The 18,160-nt window shown below is 41.1% G+C and overlaps 1 protein-coding gene across 3 annotated transcripts in view; it reads right to left on the reverse strand.

Annotated features, from left to right (window-relative positions):
• The window catches only part of SMAD1 (SMAD family member 1), a 1,397,665-nt gene that overhangs the window by 809,131 nt on the left and 570,374 nt on the right, over positions 1–18,160 (reverse strand). For 2 of the 3 annotated variants that reach the window (XM_044062225.1, XM_044062222.1), the window contains exons 2-3: positions 8,719–8,893; positions 7,255–7,847 (exon numbers count right to left, since the gene is read on the reverse strand). In XM_044062225.1, coding sequence (XP_043918160.1) covers positions 7,255–7,654 — 400 coding nt within the window. In that variant the 5' untranslated portion in view covers positions 7,655–7,847; positions 8,719–8,893. The remainder of the gene's footprint in view (positions 1–7,254; positions 7,848–8,718; positions 8,894–18,160) is intronic. The other variant, XM_044062224.1, reaches the window with a different exon arrangement.

The raw sequence follows: 18,160 nt of genomic DNA on the forward strand, positions 1-18,160 counted from the left end.
TTTTAGTTAACTGATCAAGCATAAACTCTTGGTATTGTATCATGTGAAACTGACAGTTTAAAGCTCTAGCTGAGAGAGTAGCTGAAGTGTAGACCTTTTTACCCCATCTGTCTAGTGACCTTGCTTCCCTTTCAGAAGGAATAGGGTTTTTAGCTGTGGTCGCGGCTACTGCCTTGGGGCCCTGGGATATAGTTTCTGGCTCTGCAAGTGGGGCCTTGTAAAGGTGGTGATGAGTATATCTGGCACCCTGTAAAATCTGTCTGGTTTGGCAGGGGCTGGGGGTAAAGAATCTGGAGCGGAGCAAACATCATTGAAAGCATCATCCACCACAGAGAGAACAGGAGGTATAGCTAAGGGCCTGTGCTGTGGGAGGTGCAGAAAGGTCCTAAGTCTTTTTCTGGAGTCTGAAAAATCCTGTTGCTGCCATTGGAACTGTTCTCGCATGGCATGCAAGGTTTCCCCAAAGGAGAATTCTTCTGGTGGGGAAGCAGCTGGAATGGATTCTTCAGCATCAGAATCTTCAAAATTGGAGAAGGGAGCCTCAGGCTGGTCAGTTATGTCTGATTCATCAGCAGAATCATCAGAAGACACTGGCTCAGGGGCTCTGCCCTAGGTCTCTTCTCTGGGGGCTGAGAGGCCCTGTCTGGGTGAGATTGAGATCCTCTAATTAAAGAAATTAAATCTTCTGCCAAAGAAAGCATTTGAGAACTAGAAGAGGGCCTGGATGAGGGGGGTTTAACAGGCACTGATTTAGTAGTCTTGGCTGCTTTAGCCCTGGCGAAGGCCTTAATGGACATGGCTGCTGGAGGCCTAGCAGCACCACGTGCTGGGGTAGAGACATCCAAGGGGATGGTGTCTGATAAGTCAACCACAGTAGTGGGTAAAATTTCTGAGGTCGATTCAAGAATTGTAGCAGGGGCCTCAGTTGTAAGAATAGGTTCAGCTGTACTTTGAGCAGTTCTCGGTTTCGGCCGAAACAGAGACACTCGCGGTTTGCTTTGCCGTGGTTTCGGCCGAAACCGCGGACCGCGAGTGTCGGTCTTTATCTTTGCGTTTTTTGGAAGATTGGGTAGTCGGAGGATCCGACGGCATAATGTACGCAAAATCAGTACCGAAAAACTGTTCTGCAACTCCGACCGACGCCTAAGCGTTCGTCGGTTGAAAGAGGCACAGGCCGAACAGGCTGCTACGTCGTGGGCTGGGCCTAAACAAGGCAGACAGTAAGAGTGGAAATCTTTATGAGGTATTTGTTTCCCACAGGTTAAACAATTGTTAACTTTTTCTGACATCGGCTGAGGCAAGAAAGAGTCCCCAACGGGGTACTTAGCTTTAGAAGTCTTCGAAGTAGTATTCGGTAGAAGTAATCTCTGGATCCGACCGACCGGCACTTGCGAACAGCTTCTGCTTCGGGCGCCACGCGGCAAGAAAGACTGGGGAAAATGGCGTCGGCTGATGCTTTTATACCCGAAGACCAACAGAGATGACGTCGGGTGGAGTGCGACATCAGCCGAAGCCGGACCCGGACTTTGGAATCCGGCCGACTGCAGGGCTGCCTGACGACAGGACAACCCACTTGTTATGACTGCAGATGCATCCATGAAGGACATCCCCTGTGTCACTTCTTTGGTTTGCTGGTTGCCATTGTCGTCCCCTGTAGGAACCTCTGTATTGTCCTCTTCCTCGGGCACGCCTGTTTTTGCCCCTTTGAAATCTTTCAGGATTAGGAAAAGACCAGTTTTTTAGAAGGCCAATTCCTGCTGAATCTGGGTGGCTGAACCTGGAGGAAATCTTTGACTGTCTGAACTGACTTGGCTTTTTCCTCAATGGACTTTAACACATCTTTAGCATTAGCACCAAAAAGCTTGTTCTTTTCCAAGGGTGCATCAAGAAGTTTTGCCTTAACATGATCTGGTAAAGGTTGTTCTTTTAACCATGCATGTCTACGAATGACCGCCCCTGTCATAGCTGCCCTACATGAAGCTTCCAATGCATCATATCCAGACTGAAGAAAGTGATTGCTAACTTGCTGAGAATTATGTACAGCCTCCTGCAAAGACATACTATCTAAAGGTTCAGGAGAGGCCAATGTTTTCTGTAAATCATCTAACAGGTAATCCTGATATTGAAACATATGAAAGAGACAATTGAGAGCTCTCATGGATAAAGTAGTGGAGGTGTAAACCTTCTTCCCCCATCTCTCTAATGACCTAGCTTCCCTGTTGGAAGGCAAAGGATTTTTGGAGGTGGTAGCTGAAACCCCTTTTGGTCCCTGTGAAATTGTTTCTAAATCAACAACATGGGCCCTAAAGAAATGAGAATGGGTTTCTGGGACCCTATAGTATCTGCCAGGCTTGACAGGAGCAGGAGGAAGAGTATCAGGGGTAACACTGGAGTCGGAGTATAGATCATCCAAAACATCAAGCACAAAAGGTACGGCTAAGGGTTTGTGTTGGGGCTTTTTAAGGAAGGTTCGAAGGCGCTTCCTGGAATCAGAATATTCCTGGCCTTACCACTTAAAATGTTCCCTCATGGAATGCAGAACTTCCCCAAAAGAAATATCCTCAGGAGGAGAGGCCGAGGGGATGGAGTCCTCTGCATCTGAGTCCTCATAGGTCTGGAAGGGCTCTTCCTGGCTTTCGGAGTGAACAGAGTCCTCAGAATCTTCATCTGAAGGGAGGGTTCAACCCTGGGCCTCTTATCAGGAGGCTGGGATCCTCTCTCAGGATGGGCCTGGGAACCTTTGATCATGGAAATTAAGTCTGTGGCCATAGCCTACTCCTGAAACACAAATCATGACTGAGGTAAGGCTTTAGCAGTAAGGTGCTTGGACTTACTGGCTGCCTTAGCACGTGTGTAGGCCTTGATAGACATGGGAGGCCTAGCAGCTCCACGTGCAGGAGTGACCTTATCAACAGCAATGGTCTCGGGCATTTCCTCGGTTTCAGTATCCGGAGGAAAATCAATAACTGGCGGTGTAGTCTCCGGTATCGGAGGTATCGGTAATGCGGTGTCTTCGGTTCGGAGCGGTGAAATAACCGCCTCAGAGGGAACCGGGACACTCGCGGTTGGTTTTGGCATGGTGTCGGTGGAAGACGCGGGCCGAGGATGTCGGTCCCGGTCTTTTCGTTTCTTAGGAGTCTGCGATGTCGGTAGTTCCGACGGCATTGTATAATCGAATTTTTCACCGAAAAAGTCTTCAGCAAACTCCGCCCGGCGCCTGAGAGTGCACTTTTTGAAGTGAGCACAGGCGGCACAGGCCGAGATGTCGTGGTCTGGGCCAAGGCAAGGAAGGCAGTAAGAGTGGAAATCCTTATGAGGTATTTGTTTACCACAAGACAAACAATTATTTACTTTTTCAGTAATTTCTGACATCGGCTGAGGCAAGAAAAGGTCCCCAACGGGGTACTTAGCTTTTTTGATGACTTCGGTTTCTAAGAATACAGGAGCTGACTGACCGGCACTTGCGAACTGCTTCTGCTTCGGGCACAGCGCGGCAAGAAAGACTGAAGAAGATGGTGTCGGCTGATGCTTATGTACTCCAGCCGCTCTGACATCGGAGAGAAATGCGAAATCAGCCGACGTCGGACCCAGACTTTGGAATCCGGCTGACCGAGGGCTGCCTGAGGCAGGACAACCCCATATGTTATGACTGCAGTTGCATTCTTGAAGGACATCTATGTTCACATTAATGGGAACTAGTATTTGCAGAAAAAAGGAGTGGCAATGGGGGCGGCTTGTGCCCCCATATTTGCAAACATAGTTAAGTTGCAATGGGAGATTTGAGAAGTATGAAGAGGCCACACCATGGGCCCTCTATTTGCATTTTTTGGACATCTTTATTGTTTGGAAAAAGTCTAGACGAACTGAAGGTCTTCCTTAAAAATTAAACAGATTTTCTGTTTTTACCTCCCAATGGAGTGAAAAAGACATCTTATACTTGTATGCAAAAATCACCAAAGACCGTGAATAAAAGGATGGTCAGCAGCATGTATAAGAAATCCATCTTTTCAAATTGCCTCCTACATTATGACAGTTACCACCCAGAACACCAACAACATGGCAATGTAAAGGGGTAGTTTGTACATCAGACAAGGATTGTTTCTGAAGAAACCTTCCATGAATGTGAATTTTTGGTCAATATGTTTTTAGCTGAGGTTACCCCCAGGAACTGGTACAAAACATAAGAAATGAGGTAGATGAGAAAATAAATGTTTTCCCCCTTTATTAAATGGTGATAGTGACACTTTTGGCATAAAAGGATCTGATGGAGACAATTTTGGTTATAAACATTTGTCACCACCTATTCCCCTAATAGTGATCATATTTATGAAATTTTGAAAAAGTTGGAATGTTTCTTCAGATTTTCATGAAATTCAAGTTGATTGGAGGTAGTGTCAAAATTGTTTACAAAAGGGGGAGGAATATTAAGGAAATCGTAGAAAATGGAGAGGGTGGTGTCTCAAACAAGATCAATGGGAGAACTGGTACCCATAAATGTGGCTTTTCTGGCCTACATAAATAAATCATAGAAGGTGACGAGAGGACTGTCAATGGTATTTACATCCAACTAAAAAAAAATATTTTTCTGCAACTGTAATACTGTTGGGATAGCCTACCCGGCTCTCTGTAAGCAATGTAAGGGGTTCTACATAGGAAAGACCCAAAGAAGGTTTAAAGACCGTATGCGTGAGCACATAAATGCCATTAAGAAAGGGAACCCCAACAATACACTTTCTAAGCATGTGGTTGAAAACCCTGGTCTTGAATTTGGATGCATGTGCCTTGAGGGGATTAATAAAACTGCAAGAGGTGGTCCTTGGGCTGATGCCATTAAATATAGAGAGTTAAGGTGGCAAGTTAGGTTTAATGCTCGTTTTCCACCTGGATTCAATGAAACTATTGCCAGCATTTTGAAGCTTTGTTCCTATATAGTATGAAGTTCTTGTACATATGAAATGTGTGTTTTTCAAAGAACATGCTTCTTTAAGAATGTGTGATTTTAATGCTTGGTACCAAGTTTTTATCAAGAATCTGCAAGATACTTTAATTGGAGTGTGCATTTCACTGGTTCTGGCAGTACATGTGTTTTTAGGGGAGAGGAAAGCATGGCACTTAATGGATTTTTTTTGTATTAGTATAATGTTTATGAAGAAGTCTTGTGCTACATACAGACGAAAGCGCTAAAACTGACATGAAAATCTAGTTTGTCTCGTTTCCAGTGTGGCTGTTTCCAGCCTGTATTGTGCTTTTTGTTTGGTTCACCACTCTGTTTTACTATGTCTGCAGTTGAAATAATATATTTAAATATTTTTTTGTAGAGGGGTTGCATCCCAAATGAGTCTTACACCACCCTTACCTCCAAAATCAAACTTGCAACAAGCAGAGTCATCCCCTTTTCTCCAAGGTGGTGTAAACTCAGAAGTTAGTATATTTAGGGATAAATGTTGTGCAGGAGGAGCTCCCACCACACATCAAGGCTTTGCAATTTCATTTAAGTATTCACCAAGGAAAGACATATGATATGCAGGATAATGAGATAAAACAGGAGAAATAAGACATTATGAGACGGTGTTCCTACCATGTGTAAAACTTAAAGGAAGATAAAGCAACACAACTGAATAAGCAAATAAACATGTCTATGAAAATGAGAAAAATCCATGGTCCAAATCTTTCAAGGAGTTTAAAAAAAATCCTAAGCATCATTGATAACCCCCTCCCCCCCACTCACTCAAAGTCAAGGGGACAAAAAAAAACACACATTTTCTGCCACCACACATTCTTCACACTCCAAGAACTTTACCCCTCCTATCTGGCCCATAAGATGCAGTGTCCAGTCCTAATAAGGACAGCACTAGTGGTCCTCTATCCACCATCACTGAACACAGAACTTGGGTTACAGTAAATTGGCAGCTCTGTATTAAAGGTGCACCTATCAAAAACTGTCCGTCTTATGCCTCCCTCAAGTTTGTTACTGAACTCAACTTTTGGTAAACTGATTCAATTAGCCAGACTCCTAATGCAAACATTTCCTTGTGTACTCCCAATTCCATTTCCTGCCTGTACTCGACTGTTTAAACTTCCTTTTGCAATAGATGCCGCCTTTAACTGAAAATCTCCCCCAACGATCCTGTTTTGCTACACAAGACAGTCTATGCAAACAGAATGCAAGACTGAGCAGAATGAACCACATTTACTGGATCTCATGGCAGCCAGGTAATCACCTCTCTCACTTCAGTCTCAAGATAATTAATGGCCTAGCAACCACTAATCAAAACCAACTTCCTGCACATTACATGCACCACCACCAATACCCAATCTTCAAGTAAAACCAGGCAAAACTAGAAACTTGTGCCCTCCCTGTAATGCAAACCCATCCCCACCCCCACCATAGTCAAATCCTCGCATACTGGCTCTACAGTGCTTTTAACCAAAATATGGCAGGTGAGGTATTCTTAAGCATCACACAACTCTTACCACACCCTTTAAGAAAAGGAACACCGCTCCTAATTTACAGCAGTTACACACACCATGGACCAAGCTTCTGAAGCACCCTAGAAGGCCAAATAAGGAAAAGCTGATAATGCAAAAAAAGGTAGCCCCGTTTCTATTTTATATACACTTTATATGACAAAAGCATTCCAGGTGCATGAAGAACTTCAGTTTGCTCCCAAGCCAGCAACTTGCTGTGAAAGACTGAAAACAAGCCATTTAAAAATTAATCTAAGTTAAATATAAAATTTCACCTATTAACTCATGGTTTACAAAATTACTGAATATTCCAGATAAGATGCATTCTACTAACATTCACATTTCTAGTACCTCAGTGACTTACTCGTGTAACTGCTGTGCAAATTTACATTAACCCATTTCATTTTGATAGTGCTGTCAAATTCTGCATCACTAACATCCTAAAAAAATTGAATGCTGCAAGAAAAATTATCTTCCATCAAGTTTAAACTACTCCTGTTTACTGTAAAGTATACATTCTTGCTGGCGTAGCTACTCCAACTTCAGGCATTTAACACTCAAATCAGCTACTAACATACTCCACAAACAGCCTACATTTTTGCTGAAGCACGACTACCAGTTAAGTATTTTCACAAAGGCAATATTAAAGCTTGCTTACAGTTTGATTTGCAGAGGAATTATATTTCCTCATACTTGACTAGCACAACTTACTAGACTTAAAACTTATCAGAAAAAAATTTAGAAGTCATGCACTGCATTCCACACATCTAAGGTTGAAGAACCTACCTGGGCTTTCCACACGTTTATAGTGGTAAGGGTTAATGCAAACTTCCTTCTGCTTTGATCCAAAAGGGAATTCACAGCACTCCAGTGGTTTCAGTTCATGATGACTCTGTAGATCTGGCCAACGCCATACACGGCAATAGATAACATGTGGTAACCCTTTTCTATGAGAAACCTGCAAACGGCCATCTAGAGAGCGAGGAATGGTGACACAGTTGCTAGGCTGCCCAGGACAACTTAGAGCTTTTTCTAGCTCCTCCATGGCACCTTTCTTCTTTTTTAGTTTCTTTACTAGTGCATCTACAGCTTTTTCTGCCCATTTCTCCTCTTCATCTCCTTGTTTCCAGCCCAGCAGCCTTTTAACAGCTGGACTAGTAAAGGAGAATAAGCTTGTCACATTCATGCTGACCAGTCCACGTTAACTAACTGCAAATGAGGTTGTCAGAACTCAAAGTGTGTGTAAAAGTATGAAATCTGCCAAACAGGTTCTGTTTTCACCCTCTGTTTAATCTTGACTATTCAAAATGTTGTTTCAAGACTATCATTCCCAGATGAAATGCAGCTATCTCAAGTTTCTGTCCTAGCACAATGAACACCTAAAAAGGAAAAAAGAAAAGTAAAAAACATTTCATACCGAATTTTAGAAAAGCATCCAAATGTGGAGCCAAGAACAAAAACATGCACACCCTACATTAAAATATGCTTCAGGAAATTGCTATAAATTGGCAGAATATCCCGACTGAAGGATGTGATGCCATTTTTACAGCAGTTTCTGCGAATCCCATGACCTGTACACAGGTCAATTTGCTAATCTCAATCTGCCGTCTGAGCACTATTTCAGGGTACACTTGCACAAACAGCAGCTATATCAGACAACTGCAAATACTAGCTCACCATGCATGCAGATTTTGCTAACAGCAGAGACAAACATGTTAAAATGTAACAGTTTTTAAATACATTCTACTTTCTTTAAAGTTTCCTATACTTTTTCACTGGCCCCATTTACAAACTGTTCAACATTTTACTGAAGCACAGAGAAACAGTACAAGTTATTTCTTTCACTCATTCCTGTCTCAGCCATGCTTGAGATAACTGTTCCAATTCATTACACTGCAAGTTGCATGCTGTTAATTCTACCTACAGAATATACTCTCATGAAAGAGGACTAATATGAAGGAAACCCAGGACATAAAAACAGTCTTAAGAGCACAATCTGAGGAAAACGAAATACCTGTACACATAAATATGACATCTTATCTACAAACTCAACTCAATAGTGTTCAAAAGGAGATGGCAATATAGGAATGAGAACACAAAAGAGGTTTCCTTCTTTAGGTACACTGGACTAAAGACATTTTGTTAAAGTTTAATGTGCACTTAGACTGCATTTATATGCATTCTGTTTTATTAAATATTTTGCTAATACTAGACATTATAATTTGCAAAACACAAAGGCTCCCAGCTTACCCTTTTACTATAAAAAAGTTTCAAGAAGGCTGCCTCAAATTGCCAGCTGATTCTGCATGCAAGACTGCATCTTTAAAATGGTCCTGGTCCTCCATATTCACACAAAATACAAGGTTGGGTGCCATAAGGTTCCCAGTGTAATGCCGTTTCTCAAAGTTCAAAGGCAAGGGATCAACTACAACATGAACATAATTTTTAAATGTCATGTTTACTTTAGTGCTTAAAAATATATCTCATTATCACGATACATAAATGCATTTCTTTACACATGAAATGTTTGCTTCTTCTAAACATAAATCACTGGGCACAACTGACATTTGCAGAAATGTTCCGCTTAAAATAAAAATCCAGCCACTTCTCAATTTCTGAAGGCAATTCTTACCTTTGACACCATCTAAAGACTTAAGAAAATAGCAAGACACCGATACTCTGCCTTACAGTAAGCTGAACTGGGTAAAATTGTAAAAACAAAAAAATGCAAGAGTGAGCACGTTTATCTTTACTCACAAGACGCATTTGATATAACACTTTAAAGGAAAATGTGATTTTCTAACATCACACAGTCTCAGCTACAGTTTGTAGGCAAAGAGAAGGTCTTTTATATGGAAGGGCTGTGTTTGCAGTTTCAGATGCAGAAGTTACTTCTGCATTCTAAATTAATTTTTTTGGAAAAACTTATTAAAGATATAAAAGTTCAGAGCCGTCTTGTTGCACCACAGATCAGAATCAGTGCAAAAAAAGTGTCTGCTAGTGAGATTTTGAAGACCATGAACATTAACAAGATCTCAGACTTAACTGCGAGGGCCCAGATGTCCTGCTTTAGCTCTCTCCCATGCACAAAGCCCATCAAATGCAAAGCAGCTAGGGACATGACTGGTCAGTTTGCATGCAACACTGAGCCAAAGAAGCTCAAATTGGCTTCCCTTAACATGGTTAAGTGCTACGAATGTCAGTATGTCTTGCCAATTTGGTCAACAATAAAAGCAAACAGGACTTCCAAGATGCCTGTACACTGAGAAACAGCTTGTTTCAAAAACTCTCCCAGTGTGAAACACACAGCAGAGGTGGCCAGTAGACTTGTGTTTATGGGTAAAGAAACACAGAAGACCTGAAAAAAAAATCTACATAAAGTGAGGAAGACACACTGACTGGGGAAAGTTTTGCAGCTGTTCAGCAAAAAAGCAATGACACCTTCAGACATGGACTTCCAATAACCTAAAGGAAGATACAAGACAACTGTGAGTACAGGCCTGGTTAAACTAAAAACACTGATGGGGTATTATCAACACAAACAAAAGACTGGAAAAATGGAAAAAAGCTTTAAACAGATACTTAGATGAGATGATAAAGCTGCAAAATCAGAGGTTGAAATGAAAAGGCTGGCTGAATAAGAGACCACTCAGGAAGAGGTTTCAAAAAATAAGAGGACAGAGCATGTAGGGAAAATCTGAGATTTTCAGCTATACCAGAGAACTTGGATGTAACAGACTGCATTAATTTTATGAAAGCACAAAGAAACTGGACTGGTATTCCACAGCAGGAGTTGTTAATTTAAAGGGCACATTGTGTATATGCTCCAATCCTAGCTTCAAGAAATTAAACAAGCAGACCAGAACAGCACACAACTAATGAATAAAACAAGTCCCACGAACTGTTCCAAAAATAGTTCCTCCAAAGCACCAGCACTACGAAAGTCCAATAAAAATGGTATTTTATTCACAAAAAAGAAAACAGTTGAGCGCTTTCATCAGATAATGATTTCATCAGAACTGTTGAAATGAACAAATCATTCTCCTTTTTAAACTACCAATTACATCACCTGACTTTCTTCCATTACTTGAATGACAAATTAAAATAACAAATTTAAAGTGCTAGTGCATATTATAGTTCCTTCTTAAAATTTTATACAACTTTTATTAAATGCATGTTAAAAAATTATGTAATAATAATTATCTTATACTAAAAACTACTACTTGCAAACTCAGAAAAAAAATATAATAATTATGCATATATAAATATGATTAAATAAATACTTTATATATACAAGCTTATTTCCATAGTATGCATGAAATACACAAATTAATGTTGAATAAAAAACTGCATGAATCATGTGTACTGACTTGTTTCACCAAGTATATATATATATATTTGAATAGGATTTACAATTGAATAAATAAATAAATAAATACATATAGAGATGTATATATTATGTAGGTGGGCACAATAAATTCCTTCTAAACAATATATCATTTGTGCATAACATCTAAAATGGGCTTTATGGAAATCTGTTCATTAATCCCAGGATAGACTGATGCATTTAGTTTAATTTGCCACCTGATTTCTTTATCACTCACTTTTAATTTAATGTCACCTCCCCTCATGTTCCTTTTTATTACCTCTAATATCCCAAATTTAAACCCTGAACATGCTTCACTGTCCACCGGACAAGGGTGGAGGGGTGGTATTGTACCCCACGCAGCAATATAGGAATAAGATTAATGAGATTTTATTGCAGTCCGGAAAGTATAGGGTATCCTCAGTGAATGAGGTCAACATCGGATATCGGAAAATTGATTTATACCTGGAAGATCTTTTAATAGATGGTAGGATCAATAACAACTTATATAGTTTTCTCAAGGTAAAAAATCCGATTATGAGTACCATTGTAGGTATCCCTAAAGTCCATAAACATCTTAAGGACCCCCCATTTAGACCCATTATTTCTGGGAGCCAGTCTAAAACTTTCCCTTTTGGTAAGGTCATTGACCGATGGCTGAAACCTATTGTCAACAAAATCCCACATTTGGTCATCGATTCGTGGGATTTTTTGGGTAGGTTGGTACCAGACTTAGCTGATGGGGTTAAATGGTTAGTAACTATTGATGTGGTGGACTTGTTCTCGAATATCCCCAGGGATGATGGACTGCAGAGGCTTCAGGAAACTATAATGTGGTCTAAGGAAATATCATGGGAAAAGACCCTTCTCATAACGGACTTTATGGAAATGGTACTAGCACATAATTATATTTGGCATGAAGGTGAATACTACAAACAGGAGAAAGGGGTGGCAATGGGGGCGGCGTGCGCCCCCATTTATGCCAACCTGGTAGTATTCGACTGGGAAAAGGAGTTTGTACTTAATACTCACTGGTATGAGTACATTTCTGGATATTTCCGTTATTTGGATGATATTTTCATCCTGTGGAAGGGGGATCTTGACCAACTGAATCAGTTTCATGTATATTTGAATTCATGTAGTGAGCATTTTAAATTTACAATGGATAGGCATGAGGACACCATACCCTATTTGGATGTCCGAATTAGTTTAAAAGAAGGGAAATTCAAGTCTAATATTTTCCGAAAGGAAACTTTCAGCAATTCTTATTTGCACTACATGAGCAATCATCCTAGGGCCCAAAAAAGGAATATTATAAAGGGTCAGTGCATTCGGGCGGCTAGGATGACCTCTGACAGGGAAGATGTTCAGGAAGAATTAGAAAAAATAGCGACATTTTTTAAGGAGAGGGGTTACCCGGTGGATATGATAGATGATATTACTGGATATGTCCACAAACAATGGGGTACAAAATATAAACCCTTGATTGGGGTGGGTCTAGCTAACCAATTGAAAGAGGAAGGAGTTAAGGGTGACCAAGAAGACACTATTGACAAATATGGTATGGCATGTGTACTGCAACACAATAATTTTAGTGGACAAGTTAAGAAAATTATATATCACAATTGGAATATTTTAAGAGTGGATGACAAGATGTACAAAATGTTGGGGGTAGCGCCCCATTTTGTACACAGAAGAGGAAACAATATGAAGGGACTGTTGGAAAAGAAAGTGGATAAGCACAATGATACAGTAGAAATGACAGGTACCACCATGTGTGGCACCTGTAATCAATGTAGATATATAGTAAAAAGTAAGACAGTAGTACTTTCTAATTATAATAAAACATGTATAAAATATCAGAAAGGGAATTGTAGAACTAATAATTTAGTGTATTTAGCCACCTGTAATGACTGCCCCTGTTTTTATGTGGGGATGACCACTCGCTGTTTAAGAAACAGGATTTACGATCACATGTATAGAGTAAAGAAAAAAGATAGTAATAATGCACTGTCGAAGCACCTGATGGACAGTGAAGCATGTTCAGGGTTTAAATTTGGGATATTAGAGGTAATAAAAAGGAACATGAGGGGAGGTGACATTAAATTAAAAGTGAGTGATAAAGAAATCAGGTGGCAAATTAAACTAAATGCATCAGTCTATCCTGGGATTAATGAACAGATTTCCATAAAGCCCATTTTAGATGTTATGCACAAATGATATATTGTTTAGAAGGAATTTATTGTGCCCACCTACATAATATATACATCTCTATATGTATTTATTTATTTATTTATTCAATTGTAAATCCTATTCAAATATATATATATATACTTGGTGAAACAAGTCAGTACACATGATTCATGCAGTTTTTTATTCAACATTAATTTGTGTATTTCATGCATACTATGGAAATAAGCTTGTATATATAAAGTATTTATTTAATCATATTCATATATGGATAATTATTATATTTTTTTCTGAGTTTGCAAGTAGTAGTTTTAGTATAAGATAATTATTATTAAATAATTTTTTAACATGCATTTAATAAAAGTTGTATAAAATTTTAAGAAGGAACTATAATATGCACTAGCACTTTAAATTTGTTATTTTAATTTGTCATTCAAGTAATGGAAGAAAGTCAGGTGATGTAATTGGTAGTTTAAAAAGGAGAATGATTTGTTCATTTCAACAGTTCTGATGAAATCATTATCTGATGAAAGCGCTCAACTGTTTTCTTTTTTGTGAATAAAATACCATTTTTATTGGACTTTCGTAGTGCTGGTGCTTTGGAGGAACTATTTTTGGAACAGTTCGTGGGACTTCAAGAAATTAACTTAGACCTTTAACAGTAAAGATGTAATCCTACAAGCAGGAGTCGATTCTGACAAAACTGGCAGGAGGACAAAATAATAAAAGTAGGAGACAGAAGAGTCTGCGGAGAAAGACTATTCTACACCACACAGAAGAGTATTCTGCATCTCGACATTCCCTGAATGGTGGAATGAGGTGTGAGATTCAAACTGCTGTATCCACTTGTCTTTAAGGTATTCTTCCCTGGAAGGACTTTTTATGAAATACATGCCAAGAAGGAAATACAAAAGTCTGTCCAACAAAAAGTGAACTGAAAGACAGGAAGATTCTGCTTCTTGTTCTTCTGGTAAGAAGGACCACAAAAACTGTACCGGTGAAACCTTTTCCAGTATTTCAATGGAAACAATAAAAGCAGGCAGTGGTGCTAGACTGTAGGCCTTAGTTCCTCCCTGTTGCTCAGATACCACATAACCGTGCTGTTGTCGGTCACAATCCGGAGCACCCCTGGGACCAGAAAATAAATAAAGGTCTTTAAGGCTAGGAGGACAGCTATCATTTTCCTGATATTGATGTGCTTGCTCTGAAAAGGGTGCCAGTTTTCCTGGACCCTGTAGGATGCCAGGGTTGCACCCCAACCCAAATCGGAGGCATCTGTATGCATTGTTTGGGTTGAGGTGGGAGGTTGCAGTGGGAGTCCTGGGTTTAGATGGACTTGCTTTATCCACCATGACCGCTGATTACTTTCTTCAGACAGGGAAGAAGGGAAATCTCCTGTTTTAAGGGATGTAGGTGTTGGGACCAAATGTTTTTGAGGTATCATTGTAACTTGCTCATATGCATCCTGGCCAGTGGTAGCATGGGGATGGTAGCTGCCATTAAGCCAAGGAGACGCAGGAACTGCCTTGCCATCACCTGCTGGGAATGGAGGGTTTCCTGGAAGTGGGCAGTCAGGGACAGAACCTTGTCCTGTAGGAGAAAGGCATTCATTTTGTCCTTCCCAAATGTGCATCCTAGCAAAATCTTGTCCTGGCCTGGGTTTGAGGAGGACTTTGGGAGGTTGATGGTAAACCCTAGATTTTGCATAAGAGACATGGTGAAGAGCAGATGCCCTTGAGAGAGAATCTTTGCTATGCTAGCATTAAGATTTCATCCAGATAAGGGTAAAACTGAATTCCCTGCATTCTGCAGAAGGCAATTGCTGGGGCTAAGCACTTTGGTTTATCCACTGCCCCTGGAGCCTTTACAAAGGGCAAGGCAGTAAAATGGAAAAGAGGATGGTCCGGAGAAATGCAGAAATTGTCTATGGATAGTCCTGATGGGTATGTGAAGGTAGGCTTCTTTTAGGTCTAGGAAGGCCATGAAGGCTTTGGGTGGAATAAGAGGCAGAAGGGTGGAAAGAGACAGCATTTTGAAGGAGGGAAGTTCTGACAAGACTTGTGGTATGAGATAAATCTGTTTTTTTGGGGGAAAAGGAATACTTCTCCTGGGTGTTTTTTCCTTCCAGGATAGGAAGTACCCTTTTTGAATAATGGATAAGACCCACTGATCTGTGGTGATGGCCGAGTAGAAGGTGGGCCAGGCAGTGACGCATTATTGGGACAGCCTCTACCCTGGGTTGTCTGGGTTGAGGAGGAGGTACATTAGGTCTGGACTAAGAAGGCCTTCGTGCCCCTCTTCAAGACCTGGAAGAGGAGACAACTGACTGAGGAGAGTTGTGCCTTAAAAAAAGTACAGTTTTGTACCTACCATAAATGTAGATGTCCGAGAGGTATGCATCTGCAGTCCTAACAAATGGGTTGTCCTGCCTCAGGCAGCCCTTCGGTCGGCCGGATTCCAAAGTCTGGGTCTGGCCTTGGCTGATGTCGCACTTCACCCGTCATAGCTGCAGTTCAGCGGGTATAAAGGCATCAGCCGACGCCATTTTCCTCAGTGTTTCTTGCCCCAGATACCATGTGCCCTCTAGGAAGGCTAAATTTGGATAAATGCAAATGTTTCCAAACAATAGAGAGCAAATAGAAATAAACATGTATATACATATATACAAACAAATACACCATAATAAATTCCCCCAGCTAGCTACAAGATGGGCAAATACCCTAGGAGTACCACAGAGGGGAAGGAGGGTGGGTAATCCTGACTGCAGATGCATACCTCTCGGACATCTACATTTATGGTAGGTACAAAACTGTACTATGTCTTTCAAGGATGCATCTGCAGTCCTAACAAATGGGTAGAATACCATAGCCAAACTGGGGGAGGAGGCACTAAGGAGGCACTAAGAGTTTATGGTGTAGTTAAGATCCCTTGCAAAACAGCAGTTGCAAAACCTGCTCAGGATCTGGAGTATAAAAGGTAGATTATAATGCTTGGCAAATGTATGCACGGAGCTCCGTAGCAGCCTCTAAAATGTCTTTGGTAGCCACTCCTCGTAAGAAAGCTGTAGTAGTAGCTGTAGCCCTTGTGGAGTGAGGTCTGATGTTTTCTGGAGTTGCCTTTCCATGAAAAGAGTAACAAAATCTAATGCAATTTCCTATCCATTTTGAGATTGTTTGTTTGGAAATTGCTTTTACTTCCATTCTTGTTGCATATGCTACCAGAAGCTGATCAGTTTTTCTATTGTTCTTGGTTCTGTCCAAGTAGTAGCGCAATTGTCTGTGCACATCCAAGGTATATAGTAATCTTTCCCCCCTGTTCTGCGGGTTGGGGAAGAATATTGGTAGGTGTATTGCTTGGTTTAAAGATACCCTGGAGACCACTTTTGGCATAAAGGTAGGATTAGTTCTCATGGACACACTATCCTGATGGAAGATAAGGAAGGGTTGTACTGCCATTAATGCCTGTAATTCAGAAACCCTTCTAGCTGAAGTGATTGCAAGCAGGAATGCAGTTTTCCAAGATAAGTACTGTAATTCTGCTGTTGCTGCTGGTTCAAAAGGGGGAAGTGTCAACTTTTCTAACACAAAGTTCAAGTCCCATGTAGGCAATGGTGGTTTCCTTGGTGGCTTTACATTTTTAATTCCTCTCAGAAACTGCCTGAGTAGAGGATGAGAAAAGACTGGAGGATCCATGTTGTATTGTGCTGAAATTGCTCATGCATGAATCTTAATGGAGGAGTAAGACAGGCCATTGTGGAAAAGCTCTGCTAAATATTCCAGGATGTTAGCTATGTTTGCCAATGATGCATCTACTCCTTTTGTTGTACTCCAAATGAGATATCTTTTCCATTTTGCTGAATAAGTTTCCTTGTTGAGGGTCTGCGAGCCTCCAAGATAATGTCTTTAACCCTTTGAGATAAATCTGGGTTATGCTGTCTTATGCAATGTTCCAAGCAGCTAGCCGCAGTGTTTTCAAGTTTGGATGCAGGATTTTGAAGTTGTTCTGTGTTAGCAGCAGAGGTAGTAGGGGTAGAGGCCATGCGTGTTCCCGAGACATACTCCTTAGTAGCGGGTACCAATGTTGCCTTGGCCAGTCTGGAGCTATCAAGACGATCCTTGGGTGATCTTCTTTGATCTTCAGTAGCACTTTGTGCATCAAAGGGAGAGGTGGGAATGCATATGCTGTCAGGTTTTCCCAACTGAAGGATAGGGAGTCCACCTTCCAAGCAAGTGGGTGGTATGTCCTTGTGCAGAATTGTTTCAACTGGTGGTTGTGTGGGGATGCGAACAGGTCTATTTCTGGTAGTCCCCATTTCCTTGTAATGGATTTGAAGATGTCTGGATGCAGCATCCATTCGTGGGCATCCGTGGTAGTTCTGCTTAAGGTGTCAGCTAGAATATTTTCTTTTCCTGGCACAAATATGGCCTGGAGCTGAATGTTGAGGTTCAGGGCCACATTCCAGAGATCCATTGCCATCCGGCATAGAGGATATGAATGTGTGCCTCCCTGTTTGTTGATATACCACATAACTGTGGTGTTGTCCGTCCTTATCAGCAAATGACCCTGTTGAAGAAACGGTCTGAATGTCTGAATTGCCTGCTTTACTGCCAGCATCTCTTTTTGATTTATATGTAGGATCATCTGGTCTTGAGTCCATAAGCCTTGTATGCACTTGTCCACCATGTGTGCCCCCCAACCGAGGTCTGAGGCGTCCGTGGTGATAGTCTGGTTTGGGTGAGACCTGCGGAAGGGCAGTCCTTTGTTCGATTGGCAGGCCTGGGCCCACATCTGGAATTCTTGCTTCAGGCATGGAATTATTGGAATTTGGGTTTCTAGGCTGTGCTTGTGCTGAGACCATAAATTCCTCAGGTACCATTGCAACTTCCTCATATGTAGTCTGGCATGTGGAATCAATATTATGCAGGATGCCATGTAACCCAGGGCTTGCAGGATTTTCCTTGCTGTAAGCTGGTTCTGTGCTGTTAATGCCATGAAATAAGGTGGTAGTTGCTTCTGCTTTTCTGCTGTGAGGAATGCCATCTGGTTTGATGTGTCCAGTTCTGCACCCAAGAAAGTTATCCTTTGGGATGGGATCAGCCTTGACTTTTTTGTGTTGACTGTGTATCCCAGGGCTTG

Source organism: Protopterus annectens, chromosome 2.part1 (assembly GCF_019279795.1).
Source record: "Protopterus annectens isolate FY-2018-M chromosome 2.part1, PAN1.0, whole genome shotgun sequence".
Taxonomy (NCBI): Eukaryota; Metazoa; Chordata; order Ceratodontiformes; family Protopteridae; genus Protopterus; species Protopterus annectens.